The sequence below is a fragment of the Ursus americanus genome, chromosome 14 (assembly GCF_024610735.1).
Source record: "Ursus americanus isolate L20-20 chromosome 14, mUrsAme1.1.p, whole genome shotgun sequence".
Lineage (NCBI taxonomy): Eukaryota > Metazoa > Chordata > Mammalia > Carnivora > Ursidae > Ursus > Ursus americanus.
The window spans coordinates 69666621-69682736 of record NC_142140.1 but is presented as its reverse complement, the minus strand read 5'-3'; the positions used below and the strand labels follow the sequence as shown (position 1 = coordinate 69682736).

The following is a 16116-nucleotide window of genomic DNA, read 5'->3' as shown; positions in this document are numbered from 1 at the left end:
TCACGCGCATGCGGGCGGACACGACGACGCCTCCTCCCTCCTCGCGGCCCGACCAATCCGGAGGGCGCTCGGCGCTGGGGGCGGGACGTCCTGGGATCCGGCCGGGCCTGCAGTGCGCCGAGGACGCCGCGCGAGCATGTTCCGGCTCCTGAGCCCCAACCTGGGCCGAGGCCTCCTGCGGGCCGCGGGGCGGCGGTGCCGGGCCTGCTCGGCGCGCCTGCTCCCGGGGCCGGCAGGAGGCCGGGCGCCTGAGGTGGGGGTGCCGGCATCTCGAGTCGCGCCGCGCGGCGGAGGCCCGGGCCTGCTGCCGCTGCTGGCAGGTGAGGGGCGCGGGCCGGGCGGGGCCGGCCGGGCGGGGACCGGGGCGCAGGCCGGGCCCGGTGACCTCAGAGCCCCTTCCCGCAGCGCTCGCCTGGTTCTCGAGGCCCGCTGCGGCAGAGGAGCAGGAGGAGGAGCGGCAGGGAGCGGGCGGGGCCGCCGCCGAGGGCGCGGCGGACGAGGCCGAGGCCGAGATCATCCAGCTGCTGAAGCGAGCCAAGGTGAGGCGGCCTTTGTGAGCGAGGCCTGTTCGTTGGCCCTGGGGGTGCGCAGTGCTCGCTCCAGTTTCCCCAAGACTGGATGGGGGCTCCGGGGGTAGAATTGCCCGGAATTCGATGGGTCATGGTTGGGGGTGGGGGGGCGGCGTTGGCATCCATCCAGGCTTGTCAGACTCCAGAGCCCGCAGTCAAACCGCTGCAGTCCCCAGTGCAGATGGAGGTGGCACCACGGGCATCGCTCTTTTATCCGAGCAAAATTAGCGGAAATGTAGTTGTTTTTATCAGGGGGCCAGCCAAGCCGATGGGCCTGGCTTCGAGAATTGGGCATGTATGTAGCGTCCAGAAAACGCACTTGAGTGTTGGTTGTGCTCGGTTTGGTTCTGTTCTTTGTAAAGTCTTCCTTTTTGCCACATTCTTTTTTCTGTTTTGTCCTCCTCAGGTTATGTCATCTCTGCCACTGGGCTCGCTACCACCTCGGTGCTAACGACATCCAAATTTATATCCCTGTACTGCGGTGTGCTGCTGACATGCCCTCTCCACTTTGAGGCCTCACCTGCCTCTCACACCTGACTGTTGATCTCAAAGACCTCTCCCCAGCACATTCCTTCACCATCTTCTCTTTGCTACCATCTACTTAGTTTTTCAGCCTGGAAGCCTCCTAGGCATTCCTAAACCTTACCACTGCCTCTCAGTACACTTCCCAGCCCAGCAACAAATCCCGTTGCTACCAGATGCAAAGTATTTCTGAAATCTGCCCTTTTCTGTGTGCCCTCTGCTGCCGTCCTGGCCACACTGCCACGGCCTGCCATCTGATAGTCTTGTCCGCCCTGTTGCCCCATGCTTCATGCAGCAGCCAGAATACTTTTTTTGAAAAATGTAAATTGTGGGGCGCCTGGGTGGCTCAGTCGGTTTAGCCTCCGACTCTTGATTTCAGCTCCGGTCATGATCTCAGGATTGTGAGTTCGAGCCCCACTTCCGGGCTCCCTGCTTGGTGGGGAGTCTGCTTGAGGACCCCCCTCCCTCCATCATGTGCATTCTCTCTCTCTCTCTCTAAATAGTCTTAAAAAATATTTAAGTTAAAAAATATAAATTAGATTGTGTTAACCTTTTTGCCTAAAAACTTTTGAGTGACTTCTCACTGTATTTATGATAAAATCCAAACTCCTTGCCAAGGCCTGCAAGACGCTACCTAACCTACCCCACTGTGCCTTGGCCACCCGTTTAGCAGTAATCCTCTGGCTCACTCTGTGTCCTCTTCACAACATGTGTTTCCTTTTGTTTCTTGAACGGTTTTTGAAAACCATCCTCTTCAGCCTGTAGGGCCTCTATTCATCCCTTATTCTCTGGGTCATTTTCCCCATAATTCCTGGTTGACTGTCATCCTTCCTACCTCAGTTTAACTGTCACTTCCTCCCTTCCTCAGAAGGCTTCTCTGACTCCTTTAGAGGGGACTCCTTATTGTTCCTTCTCATTACTTTTCTTCGTAGTTTATATCATTAGTTGTTACTAAGTTTATTTGTCCTACAGGGTTACTTCCAGCCTCTAGGAAGGGAAAAAGAGGATGTAGGACAAGCAGCTTCCTTATAAAATGGGATGCAAAAATTGCTCACATTCCTGGTGTCTGCATCTGTCGGCCAGACCTTTGTCACGTGGCCACACACAGCTGCAAGGGAAGCTGACCTCCCTGTCACCGTTGTAGACATAAAGCCTGGTGCAGAGTTGGAATTCAATAAATATTTGATGAATGAATGGATAGCTGTCTTCTGTGTCTTGGGATATATGGCCATATCCACTTCTGTCTGGTACCACATACATCTTCTTTCTTTAAATTTCATTTTCTATTCCTTTCTTTGTTTTCTCTTTTCAGTTGAGCATCATGAAAGATGAGCCAGAAGAGGCTGAGCTAATTTTACATGACGCTCTTCGTCTTGCCTATCAGAGCGATAACAGGAAGGCCATCACTTACACTTATGACTTGGTAACTCTTCTTACCAGGCTGAGCCACTGATGATGAAGGGTGGATTCAAGAGAAGGGTTGTTCCCTCTCCTGATTTACGCTCCTGACCTTCAGGATGTTGTAAAGCTCTTTGGTTTTTGTACTTACTGTGTCTCCTTTTGTTTTCAATTTTTATTACCCTTGGGTACTAACATTTTATTATCCTTCACCTATATGAAGTCTAAATCTCACACCAAAAGTAAATGTCATTAGTATTTGTTTTTTCCAGTGATGAATGGACCTAGATTTGGTTTGTCATCAGCAAAGATTGTGCAACTATTTACATTCTCACTATTGCTGTACTTTGATTTTAGCAAATTAGTTAAATACCTTTTTCTTTGAACTGTGTTTTTTATTTAGAGGGTAAAAGCAAAAGGGAGTCGTTAGCTTAAAGGTTTTGAAATTGAGTAGAATGTAGTGCTCTAAACTGAAAAACAATTTGTAATTTGCTTTCAGATGGCCAACTTAGCATTTATACGGGGTCAACTTGAAAATGTAAGTAAGTAAATCACTTCGTGGTGTCTTGAATTTGTGAAGGACTAGCTTGAAGGGAACTCTTATTAGTAAGGGTAAAGCTCAGCTCCTGGAACAAAGAGACCCCAAAATAGAGGAACTCAAACAAGAAGGTGTATTTCCTTTAATGCATTATTCCGTAGACAGCTAGGCCCTGAAGAACAGTAGTTACCTTTGCTCCATGAAGTGGCCCACAAGCCTGAGTTTGTGCCAAGATGTGTTCTCGTCTGCATAAGTGAGCTGGCTCTCCCCCAGCCTCCCGGAAGGACGAAGAGGAGGAAGGGGCGGTCAGGCAGCTTCCTTATAAAATAGAACTGAAAAATTGATCACGTTCCTTCTACCCACATCTCTTGGCCAAATCTTCATCACATGACCCAACCTAAGTGCAAAGGAGGCTGACCTGTTAAAAACTGAGGAGATGTAACTAAAAGGATGGGAGAGTGAACAATTAGGGGATAGTTTGCTGTCTCTGCCACAGTAGGTTTAGATGAAAAGTTAATTTCTGAAGTTGGTTTCTGTTCATCACAGAGTAGTTTTTAAGGTGCCCAGAGGAGGTGGGGTCCTGGTATTTTTGTCTGTTTTCCCATCACAAGGGTATTTTTCTCGGTGTATATGAGTGACTGCATTGTGTTTTACAAGGGGATGATGCATCAGACTAGTACTTAGAATCCAGGGTCCCAAGTAAAAGAAAAATCTTTTCCTTATGATTTTAGGCGGAAAAACTTTTTAAAGCAACAATGAGTTACCTGCTTGGAGGGGGCATGCAACAGGTAAGGACATTGCCTAGGATTGGACCCTGGTGGAAGCAGTTTTCAGAATCGTTTTGCTTCCTGAAACCTCAGCTCAGCCCCCACCATGTGCTTTGGCGAAAAAAGGTGGATTATTTTTTTTCCTCTTGGACCCATATAAAAACTACCAGTCTTTCACTTGTGCAAAAACATAGTTACTGAGGGATCCAGTTGCCTAATTCCTCCAGAAGGATAAAAATTATGGCTTTTAGGCCAAAGTTATTCTAGATGTTAATCAGAAATAATCCACGAGTTAATTTAACTTATGAATTTTCTCCATTTCCTTTCTCCCAACAGGAAGACAATGCAATAATTGAAATCTCTCTGAAGCTGGCCAGTATCTATGCTGCTCAAAATAGGTGAGTAGAATCAGAATCTAGGTGTGGCGGCAGCCAGGAAGTTGGGCTATGGGCAGAGAACTTTAACCCTAGGATGTTATATAATTTTCGTTTGGCTTCTGGGTCTCAAAAAACTGGGTGTTGCACACAGAGTGTCCCGTCCCCCACCCCACCCCCGCCATGTTTGAAATCTCTAGTCTTTCAGTTTTACCCCCCCCGTTTCCAGTAGCCTGTTAAGTGGGGCATACCGCCCTCACGTCTCTGGCTGCACTGTGACAGAGCTAATCAACTTTTCTGTTCCTGCTTGAACTGGGAAGGGAAGTTATAGTTAGAACTAGTTTAGCTCTCCCTAGAAGAGGAGGGAGCAATGTAAAAGCTGTTGGGGTAATATACTTTGAAGGAACTGTTTTTGGATGTCAGTGTCAACAGACCGGGAAAGTAGATACATAGTTGAGTGATGCAGGAGCTGCTGTGGGAGTGTCTCCATGGCTAGTCCGCTGGCAGTGTATAAAGGTGATCAGGTAGCGAATTTTAAGAAGGGGACACACCTCCAAGTCGAGGAGTGAGCTCTGCATAAGTAAGATAGGAAATTGGTGTTAATTTAAAAGTATTAGATGAGTCTAAAATCTTGTGAAGAAGAATCTTCCTGCTACTCAGGAAAGGCTCTAGAAAATAATTTGGATGTGTTGTGAAGGTCCCAGGAACACTGACGAGCGAGGCCTGGTGCCTTTCATTCTCTCTAGGTGGAGTTCAAAGAGGAAACACCTGGGATGTAAGCAAAGAATTCCTAGAGATTTATATACTTTGGAGTGCATTTCAGGGAGGACTCAAGAGTGGCTTTTCCTTAGGTTTTTAGTTGCTACAGCAGTTGGGTACCAGAGGTTTGGAATGACATCAGACCGGATGCTGTAACCACAGGGCTTATTGAGGCAAGGGGCCCTGGCACTGGTCCCAGCTGCCCTAGGCACCAGCTCCTTCGTTAGCAACAGAACCTGCTGGTTCCCTGCATTTGGGTGGACGCTATTGGGCTAGAACTTCTGCGGGCCTTTGGTTTCAAGTCTTTTGAAGAGCTTTGAGGTTGGCCCATGAGGGGGGGCATCACAGCTGGGATCAGCCCGTCTTGGAGGGGTCACAAACAGAACTGGAGGTCGATAGGATATGAACTGGGATAAAAAGAAGCCCGAAGCTAAGCACAGTGGAGAGTAAGACGAATTCATGTTCTCATACAAGTGAAAGTAGTAGCCCCTGATAATTAGCCTGTTAGTTACTCTGTACTCTTGTCACAAGTATTTTTTCATTTAGTTTTATTAAAAGAAGCAGGAGACCAGAATATATATAATTAGACTTGGGCTTAGGAAGGCTGATATTAGTAAGGGAATTGTTTCTCGACTTTTTGCTCTGACTAGAAACATCTGGTGGGCAGCCTCCCCCTGCTCCAAGTCCCGGCTGGATAGGGTCCCTCCTGCCAAAGTGTGGTCTGGAGAAGCTTCTGTTCTGAGAACAGAGTACAACAGTGGGGTCATCTGTTCTCCCCTGCAAAGCACTAGAGGAGAAGGGGCGAGCTCTGAAGTGCCACTTCTGCTAAGAAACCAGAGCCACAACAGAAGACAGGAACCAGGGCTGAGCTTCTGGATGGAAAAGGAATTTCTGTTGTGTCTGTGCATCTCTTTCTAGAAACCAGCGGTTGTCACTTGTTCCCTCCAGAGTCCGTCTGCCTGATGTTTGGGTATTCTCTCCAATTGGTTGAGGGTCCTGAGCTAGATTCAGGCTAAATGCCTTCTAGTGCCATAGCCAGGGATTCCATTCATGTAAAAGAAGCTTTCCTTAAAGACTTAACAGGTTGGAAAGCTAATAAACAAAGCTAGTAAACCTCGTCAGAAATGGCACAAGATCAGTAGTTAGCGTCCTTCGTGAAGGTGGCCTGAGCCTCTGTTCATGTTAGTATTACTTTGAGTGGGGGTAAGGCTTTCCCAAATGGAGACACTGACTCACTGGAAGCCATTAGTGGGAGATGGTGGAAGCTACTGGCTCTGTCATTTACTAAGATCACAGCAGCATGCTTAGCTTTTTATGTCTTAAGCTAGGGTGACTAAAAACTTCTGCGACATGGCAGACTGATACTCCTTAGAAACTTGAAGCACCATTCCCTCTTCCCGTTGTACACTTCCTGTATTGCCAAGCTCGAACCCAAGCCCGGAAAATGCGAATGAAAGAGGAGTTTGTGAAGAGGTGAACAGCCGATTGCTGATCTTTGCTTTACAGACAGGAATTTGCTCTTGCTGGCTATGAATTCTGCATTTCAACTCTAGAGGAAAAAATTGAAAGAGAAAAGGAATTAGCAGAAGACATGTTGTCAGGTAGGGAAACCTGACTGTTTTCTGGACGTTGCCTTTTTGCCACAGAGCTTTACTGTTACACTGTAATGGAGGGAAAGGTACCCGAATCGGGGGAGGGCGAGTTACCCATTTGGGGAATTAAGTGGCTATTTTAAGACCTCAGCGGAAGGTTTGGAATAAGATGTTTTGTTTAAATGACTTGATCACTGTTTGTTCTTTTAACCCTTTGGTGACATGTTCATAATTTATTTGTTGAGTTTACTGTATATGTTCTCTAGAAAATTGGGGCACGGAAAGGGAAGGTCTTTTTCTTTTCTCTTGATTCAGCTACCAGTCACAATGCTGCTTGATTGATTACCTTTTGGTCTTAGATATGTACCAAGTTACAAAAGGTGAAGAGAAACTCAGGGTTTTTTGTTTTTTTAAGAGTTTTTTATTTATGTAGAGAGAGAGTGAGCTAGAGCACAAGCGGGGGGAGGGGCAGAGGGAGAGGGAGAAGCAGACTCCCCGCTGAGCAGGAAGCCCAACGTGGGGCTCGATTCCAGGACCCTGGGATCATGACCTGAGCCGAAGGCCGATGCCTAACTGACTGAGCTACCCCGGTGCCTCGAGAAACTCAGGTTTTTGTAGTTCATCTTCATTATGGCGGGAAGAACATCAGGAATGATGTTAGGAACAGAGCGGGGTGGTCAGGATGCTCTCTAGCTCTCAACTGTTCAGGTTTCTTAGCATGGTGTGAAATACCGGGACTTCTCAGATTCAGCATTGGTAATGCTTACTTCACATGTACTCTGTGCCAAGAGCTAGCAAGACGCTAGAGAAATGTGGCCAGCCCTTGTCCCTAAAGCAATACATACGACTTGAAAGAGTTACCTGTACTCTGTTGTCTTCAGTTTTCTCACTCTCTCTTTTTTTTTTTTTTTTAGGATTTATTTTTATTATTTGAGAGAGAGCCAGGGTGGGGGCAGAGGCAGAGGGAGAGTCCCAAGCAGACTCCACACTGAGCGCAGAGCCTGACACGGCTTGGTCTCGTGACCCCGAGATCACGACCTGAGCCGAAACCAAGAGTCAGACACTTAACCAGGTGCCCCTCTTCCGGTTCTCTCTTGAACGTCAACCGGGTTTTCTCTTCCATTACTCTGCTGAAGCTGCATTTATCAAGGTCACGAGTTCTCAGTCGTTACCTTACCTGCTCTGCTTACTAGCAGCTCTGACCCCGGTACTGGAGACACTTTATTCACTTGGCTTCTGGGACGCCTCACCGGTCACTCACCTTCCCCTTTGCCACCTCTAAAGTTAGCAGACCTTGGGGCTCACACCCTAGGAGATAACATGTAGTCCCATACCTTTAAATATCAGTTACATACCTTCACCCCCAGCTTACACATGGACTACAGACATGAACTGGGTAAAACTGTCTACTTGACATCTTGACCTGAATGTCTAGTGGTCATTTCTCACTTAACATGTCTGAAACGGGTCTCTTCATTTTTTTTTAAAGATTTTATTTATTTATTTTGGAGAGAGAGAGAGAGCACGTTGGGGGGAAGGGGCAGAGGGAGAGAGAGAATCCCAAGCAGATTCCAAGCTGAGCATGGAGCCTGATGTGGGGCTCAATCTGACAACCCTGACTGAGATCATGAGCTGAGCCGAAACCAAGAGTCAGACACTTAACTGACGGAGCCACCCAGGAGTCCTGGGTCTCTTGATTTCTGCCACTTACATACTGGCTTCTCTACCAGTCAGCCCAGTCAGTAAATGGCACCGCCATTCACTTAGTTGCTTTAGCCAAGAACCTACAAATCACTACAAATCACCTATGATCCCTGCCTCACTCCTGATGGGAAGTCATCATCCCTCAAGGTGTATCCATGTCAGACCACGTCTCATCCTCTCACCCTACTGCTTTGGTCCAGGCCATTATTGTTTCTTGCCTGAACACCTGTAAAGTCTCCTCAAAGGTTTTCCTGCTTCTTTCCCTCACACAGTCTATTATCCATGTAGCAGGCAGAGTGGTCTTTTAAAACTCAGTGCCTTTGCATCGCCTTTAGAGTAAGTTTCAGGACCCCTTGTCCTGTAAGGCCCTGCATGCTTTGACCCCTGCCTACTCCTACATCATCTGCTCTCCCCCTTGCTCATTCCACTTTGACCACACTGGTCTTGTCCCTGCTGTTCTGTACAAGCTTGTTGCCATCTCAAGGCCTTCTCACTTGCTCCCTCCTCGGGAGGCCTGTGCTGACTGAAAGAATGATCTCTTCCCACCTATCCTTTACTTTTCTTCTTCACACTTGAAAGTAGAAGTGTGTGCGTGTCTGTTGTGTGCTCACGTTTATGTGGCCACTAAAAGTATACTTTTGCTCCAAGTGTTTTTTTATTTGTCTTCCCTATCAAAGAAGGTTAGGGATTTCATCTGTTTTTTTTTCACTGCTGAATTCTTTGCACTAGAACAGTGCCTGGCACGTAACGGAGGCTCAGTAATTGTTGACTATAAGAACAGTAGACCAGGGAGGGTTTCAGTGTGATATGGAAGTGCTTCTAGGGAATTCACAAAAGATGTAAAAACAAGTCTAGCTATCAAGTCACTTTTGAACTACTCACACCCTTGCTTTCTTTCATTTGTAATATTGACTCTAGGCTGTTTCTTAAAAGTTTCTTTTTTTTTTTTTAAAGATTTTATTTATTTATTCGACAGAGAGAGAGACAGCCAGCAAGAGAGGGAACACAAGCAGGGGGAGTGGGAGAGGAAGAAGCAGGCTCACAGCGGAGGAGCCTGATGTGGGGCTCGATCCCAGAACGCCGGGATCACGCCCTGAGCCGAAGGCAGACGCTTAACCGCTGTGCCACCCAGGCGCCCCTGTTTCTTAAAAGTTTCTGACTCCACAAGTAATACGAGTGCAATTAAGGAAATTTAGAAAAGCATTAGGAAGAAAAAGATAAAAATCATCCATAATAGTACTTGGAAAAAAACTACTGTTGATTTTTTAGTGTGTGTCTTTGCAGGCTTGATTTTCCCCCTATGCTGTTTACATTTTAAAAAATAAATTGGGGATCATACTGTATATGCTTTTTTTTTTTAATTTAGTAAGGTATTGTGAAAACATTTTTATTTTCCAGGCGAAGGAACTCTTGTTGGAGAAAGCAAACTAATTTCTATTATAAACGTTGTTATATTTTACTAGTTAGACGATACAGAAAATGTGTTACGTTATCCTTAATCTTATTTTTTCTAAAGAAATATATTCCACTCGATTTTATTTTATTTTTTTAAGATTATTTATTTGAGAGAGAGAGTGTACACACACGCGTGAGCAGGGGCAAGGGCAGAGGAAGAGAGAGAATCTCAGGCAGACTCCAAGCTGAGCATGGAGCCGGACGTGGGGCCTGATCCCATGACCCCAAGATCACGACCCGAGCTGAAACCAAGAGTCAGTCACTTAACCAGCTGCACCATCCAGGCGACCCCCCCATTCCATTTTAAACAAAGTAAATCCATTATTGAATTCATATGCTTTTAATTGACATGACTAACTCTATCCCAGAAGTGTTTACTTCAGCTCGCGTAAAAACTTGGGCTAGGGTACTCATTTTGTTCCTCATGTTGTAAATATGTATGTAATTTCTGAGGAAATGCCTATAAAAAATTAAGTGAAAATAGCAGATTACTAAACAGTATAGTTAAGAGGAGCCTAATTTTCTAGAATATGTACATTAAATATAGATATAGAGTTGGGTTGCATGATACCAAAATATAGACAGTGATTATCTCAGGTTGGTAAATTTATAGGGGATTTATGTCTTATTTGTGTTTTTCTGCATATTCTATAGTTTCTTAGAACAAATTATTTTTTAAACTATTTTATTACCTATATAGTATAAGGAGTCAAGGAATGTTCTAAGAATTAATTTAAAAATAGCATTTCCTTGCCACATGGCTTCCTGGAGTCATTGTCAACTTTTTTTTTCTTTTTTTAAGATTTTATTTATTTATTTGACAGAGAGACATAGCGAGAGAGGGAACACAAGCAGGGGGAGTGGGAGAGGAAGAAGCAGGCTTCCCGCCGAGCAGGGAGCTGAATGCGGGGCTCCATCCCAGGACCCCGGGATCATGACCTGAGCTGAAGGCAGACGCCTAACGGTTGAGCCACCCAGGCGTCCCTCGTTGTCAGCTCTTAATCAATGTCCTCTGGTATTTTCCTTCATATTCCCAAATAACATAAAATTATTTCTTGATTTATTATTTTTAGAATCTGTTAACTTACGGAAAAGTGAAGACGCAGTGCGGCTTTGGTTGTGTCTGCGTTATTACGGATATATCAGTAGTGCGTGTTGTTAAGCCAAGTCACATGGTCACGTGAGCGCATCTGCTTTTGTGTATGACTTTTTTTTTTTTTTTTTTTTTTTTTTTTAGATTTTATTTATTTATTTGACCGAGAGAGACAGCCAGGGAGAGAGGGAACACAAGCAGGGGGAGCGGGAGGGGAAGAAGCAGGCTCCCAGTGGAGGAGCCTGATGTGGGGCTCGATCCCAGTACACTGGGATCACGCCCTGAGCCGAAGGCAGACGCTTAACGACTGTGCCACCCAGGCGCCCCTGTGTACGACTTTTTGTTTCCTCTGAAGTCAGAGGTGTTTTTGTTGCTTGTTTTTTATGTGTATGATTGTTCTGTTACCCGTAGTACTTGCTCTTCTTAGTTGCTAAGCTTCTCTGGGGCTCCGGGCCGCCTGTCGGCTGGCTTGCTTCCTGGCGTAGCTATCTGCAGCATTCAGTCCTCTTCCTGTCATGGCCTTAGTCACTTACCGCCTTTCTTCCTCTGCTGGTCATCTCCCACAGCTTTTGATCTTTGCCCTCTCGATTCTTCTGTGTTGGTCTTTTTTTTTTTCATTGTAGCTTTATATCTTTTTCATCCTTTAACCTCAATTTTAGCGATGCGTTGGGAGGGAGTAGAGATACGTGCCCGTGTTCAGCCCAGGATGGCGTATCTGCATGGAAAGGAAGTGTTCTGTGACGACATAGGTGGTGTCCAGATCTGTTTCTTTAGGTTAGTGTCTCAGACAAATTCCAGGTCAAAAGCAGCACATTTTAATATCGTTGATGAATATTGCAAATTTGCCCTTGAAAGGACTGTATTAATTTACATTTTCTGGTTCTGCGAATTTATTTGCTTTGTGACTTTGGTCAAATTAAGTAATTCCTATGCGCTTTTGATCTTCAGAATGGGAATAAGAGTAATGCTCTCTCGTAAGACTGGTGGGAAGATTGAACGAGTCAGTATCAGTAAGGCACTTCGAGCAACGCCTGGTACAGAGTAGCTACTCCAGTGTTAACCATTGTTAGTTTTCATTATTGTAATAAGGCGGTGTGCCCCTTCTCAAAACTCACTGGTTTTGTTTTTTTTTTTAAGATTTTATTTGTCAGAGAGAGCACAAGCAGGGTGAGTAGGAGAGGGAGAAGCAGGCTCCCCGCTGAGCAAGGAGGCTGATGCGGGGCTCGATCCTAGGACCCTGGGATCATGACCTGAGCTGAAGGCAGACGCTTCACCGACTGAGCCACCCAGGCGCCCCAACTCACTGATTTGTATAACCTTTGCCAGATTGGTGATATGGCCGTGATGCATAACTGGCTTTTCTTTGGTAAGCAGTGAGGTTGATCATTTATTGGTGTTTGGTAAGAATATTAACTCAGGGGGCACCTGGGTGGCACAGCGGTTAAGCGTCTGCCTTCGGCGTGATCCCGGCGTTATGGGATCGAGCCCCACATCAGGCTCCTCCGCTGGGAGCCTGCTTCTTCCTCTCCCACTCCCCCTGCTTGTGTCCCCTCTCTCGCTGGCTGTCTCTATCTCTGTCGAATAAATAAATAAAATCTTAAAAAAAAAAAAAAGAATATTAACTCTGTCCCGTCAGGTTTTTTTCTTTTCCCTTGCTTGTGTCTATAGAGTTCATAGTTTTGTGTTTTTTTTATTTGTTTTAATTAAAATAAATGTGAAACTGACATTTGTATAGTTTAAGGAATAATGAGAACAGGCAATGACCCAGCACTAACAACACCTTTGCACCGTCTGTGTGTCTGGCCCCAGTCGCATTCCCCTTCCCACCCCAGAGATACTGCTCTGCTGAAGCCTGGGTAGTTTGTGCAGGTTTCTTCAAAAAATTTATATAAATGGGGCGCCTGGGTGGCTCAGTTGGTTAAGCGTGCGGCTCTTGGTTTCAGCTCAGGTCATGATCTCAGGGTCCTGGGATCGAGCACTCAGCAGGGAGTCTGCTGGAGATTTTCTCTCCCTCTCCGTGTGCCCCTTCCCCCCCACCCTGCGCACGCACGCGCTTTCTCTCGAAAATAAATCTTTAAAGAAAGAAAATTTATATAAGTGCATCACACAGTATGACTCGCACTTGCCTTTCATCTTTCTAGAGTTAGATCTAAATTCATTCATGTGTATTTTCCTTGCTTTTATTAATCTTAAATAGCTATCTAGAGTTACTTAGAATAGCTGTTCTATGCCAGGTATTCTAGGATTCAAGTAGAGGCAAGTGAGGTGAAGTCCCTGCTCTTCTGGGGTTTAAGGCTTAGAAAGGTATTTTCAGCTTTGAAATCAGATAAATATTCAGCCATCTTTCCTTTAAATTTTTTTCTTTATTTCTAAACTCTTTTAATGTAACTTTTTAACACATCTGCAGTGAATTTTGGTGTGATGCTGGTAACTACTTTCTTGAAGATGGTAATCGGTCAACGTTACGTGCTTATTATAGATGAGTGTACGCTTGCATTTCTTTTGGGGTTTTCCATTCGATTCATTCATCTGATGGCTCTTAGAACAGTATACGTTGTTTGAATGATATGGTAGTAAACCGATTTCACACGTGCTGCTTTTGTAAAATTTCCATTTTCTTTTCACTCAGTTTTTACCTGAATTTTATATCATTTTGTCCAATCCCTAAAGTGCTTTGAATTATTAGATTTGTATTATGTTATTAAATGAATTTGGGGAGATTGCCATCTGAATAAGTAAGCATTTCATTGCAAACAGCAAAAAATCTCAATTAATTTACACTAAGCAGTAGAGCACTTACTCTCTCATGGAACTGGCAGTTCGGCAAAAAGGCTCTGGCTGTTGAGTTACTTGACACGCGGCTCACTGAAATCCTGAAGGGGGAGATTCTTCCCATCCCCTCTCGCTTCATTCTCAGTGTGTTTTGGTTTTCTCTTCATGCTCCCCCTTGTAGTTGAAAAGTGACTGTACTAGGTCCCAGGAATCTCATTCAGAAACGGCACCGTGCAGAGGAAAAGGAAACTTCTTTGGTGTTTCCTCTTAGAATTAAGGTGATCTTTGCTGCAAGTTCCCAAGTAGATTCATCCTTATTTCTCATTGGCTGGAATTTGGTTACATGGCATTTCTGACGCCATCCTTGACGGGAGACGTGGGAGTAGCATGATTTTCTAAAACCAGCGGGATTCTCCTCTGCTTGAATTACGTGACAAAAGCGTGGATGCTGGAACAGACAGCAGCTCTGCCAGCCAAAGTCCCTCTCTCCAATATCTTTGCGACACAGACACACCTCGGAGGCATCACGGGTATTACGTGATCACGTAATACAGGGCCTCAAATGACGTTGTTTCCTGGTGCACATAAAACTGATGTTTACGATGTGGAATCACAGTATGGTCACAAAATGTACCCACCGTCACTGAAAAATACGTGATTGCTGGAGACTGTTAACCGTCATCTGAACCTTCAGGAAGTTGTCATCTTTTTGCTGGGGGAGGGTCCTGCCTCAGTGTTGATGGCTGCTGCCGGCTGAGCGTGGTGGTGCAGAAGGGTGGGGTGACGGTGGCAGTTTCTTAAAAATAAGACAACTATGAAGTTTGCTGCATCGATTGACTCTTCTTTTCACAAACGATTTCTTTGTAGCACGAGATGCCGTTTTAGCCCCAGTAGAACTTTCCAAATTAGAGTTAGTCCTCTCAAACCCTGCTGCTGCTTTACCAACTAAGCTCATGTAATACTCTAAATCCTTTGTTGTCATTTCAAGATTTTTCACAGCATCTTTACCAAGAGTACATTCCATCTTCAGAAACCACACTCTTTGCTCATTCGTAGGAAGCAGCTCCTCGTCCATTCAGGTTTTATGATGAGATTGCAGCCGTTCAGCCACGTGTTCAGGCTCCACCTTTTTCTTTTAAATAAGATTTTATTTATTTGTTTGTTAATTTATTTATTTAAAAGAGTTTTTTTGTATTCATTTGAGAGAGAGCATGAGCACAGGGGAGGGTCAGAAGGAGAGGGAGAAGCAGACTCGCTGAGCGCGGAGCCCAACTCGGGTCAATCCCAGGACCCCGGAATCATGACCTGGACTGAAGCCAGACACTTAACCTACTGAGCCACCCAGGCAGCCCTGTAAGATTTTTTTTTTTAAGATCTATTTATTTGAGAGCACGTGTGTGCATGTGTATGGGAGGAGGGGCAGAGGAAGAGAATCTCAAGTAGACTCCAAGCTGAGTGTGGAGTCCGACTGGGGGCTCGATATCACGTCCCTGAGATCACGACCTGAGCTGAAATCAAGTCAGAGGCTTAATCGACTGAGCCACCCAGGTGCCCCTCAGGCTCCACTTCTGCTTCTAGTTCTTTTGCTGTTTGCACCACATCTTCAGTGACTTCCTCCACTGAAGTCTCAAACCCCTCAAAGTCATCCATAGGGTTGGAATCAAGTTCTTCCAAACTTCTGTTCCTGTTGATATTTTGACCTCTTCCCATGCATGACGAATATTCTTAATGGCATCTAGAATGGTGAATCCTTTCCAGAAGGTTTTCAGTTTACCTTGGACCGATCCATCAGAGGAATCACTATCTGTGGCAGCTGGGGCCTTGTGAAATGTATTTCTTTCTTTTTTTTTTTTTTTAAAGATTTTATTTATTTATTCGACAGAGATAGAGACAGTCAGCGAGAGAGGGAACACAAGCAGGGGGAGTGGGAGAGGAAGAAGCAGGCTCATAGCGGAGGAGCCTGATGTGGGGCTCGATCCCATAACGCCCGGATCACGCCCTGAGCCGAAGGCAGGCGCTTAACCGCTGTGCCACCCAGGCGCCCCGTGAAATGTATTTCTTAAATAAGAAGACTCGAAGGTTGAAATGACTCCTTCATCAACAGGCTGCAGAGTGGATGGTGGGTTAGCAGACCCGACACGACATAAATCTCACTGTCCATCTCCATCAGCGCTCTGGAGTGACCAGGTGCATTGTCAACGAGCAGTGATATTTTAAAAGCAATCTTTTTCTGAGCAGTAGGTTTAACAGTGGACATAAAATATCCAGTAAATTATGCTGTAAACCGATGTGCCGTCATCCAGGCTTTGTTCCGTTGACAGAGCACAGGCAGAGTAGATCTAACGTAATTCTTAAGGGCCCTAGGATTTGGGGAGTGGCCAGTGAGCACTGACTTCAGCGTAAAGTCACCAGCTGCACAAGCCCCTAGCAAGAACGTCAGCCTGTCCTCTGAAGCTTTGAAGCCAGGCGTTGACTGCTCCTCTCTAGCTGTGGAAGTTCTGGATGGCGTCTTCGTCCAACAGGAAGCTGTTTCATCTGCGTGGAGAATCTGTTTAGTGTAGTGGTTCAGTGTA

The 16116-nt window shown here is 45.6% G+C and overlaps 1 protein-coding gene across 1 annotated transcript in view; it reads left to right on the top strand.

Annotated features, from left to right (window-relative positions):
• The first annotated feature begins 80 nt into the window (after positions 1–80).
• Positions 81–16116, top strand: part of TTC19 (tetratricopeptide repeat domain 19) — a 29067-nt gene continuing 13031 nt past the window's right edge. The window contains exons 1-7 of the mRNA XM_045778308.2: positions 81–320; positions 406–539; positions 2404–2514; positions 2989–3027; positions 3759–3815; positions 4131–4192; positions 6434–6528. Of these exons, the coding sequence (XP_045634264.2) occupies positions 137–320; positions 406–539; positions 2404–2514; positions 2989–3027; positions 3759–3815; positions 4131–4192; positions 6434–6528 (682 nt within the window). The 5' untranslated portion in view covers positions 81–136. The remainder of the gene's footprint in view (positions 321–405; positions 540–2403; positions 2515–2988; positions 3028–3758; positions 3816–4130; positions 4193–6433; positions 6529–16116) is intronic.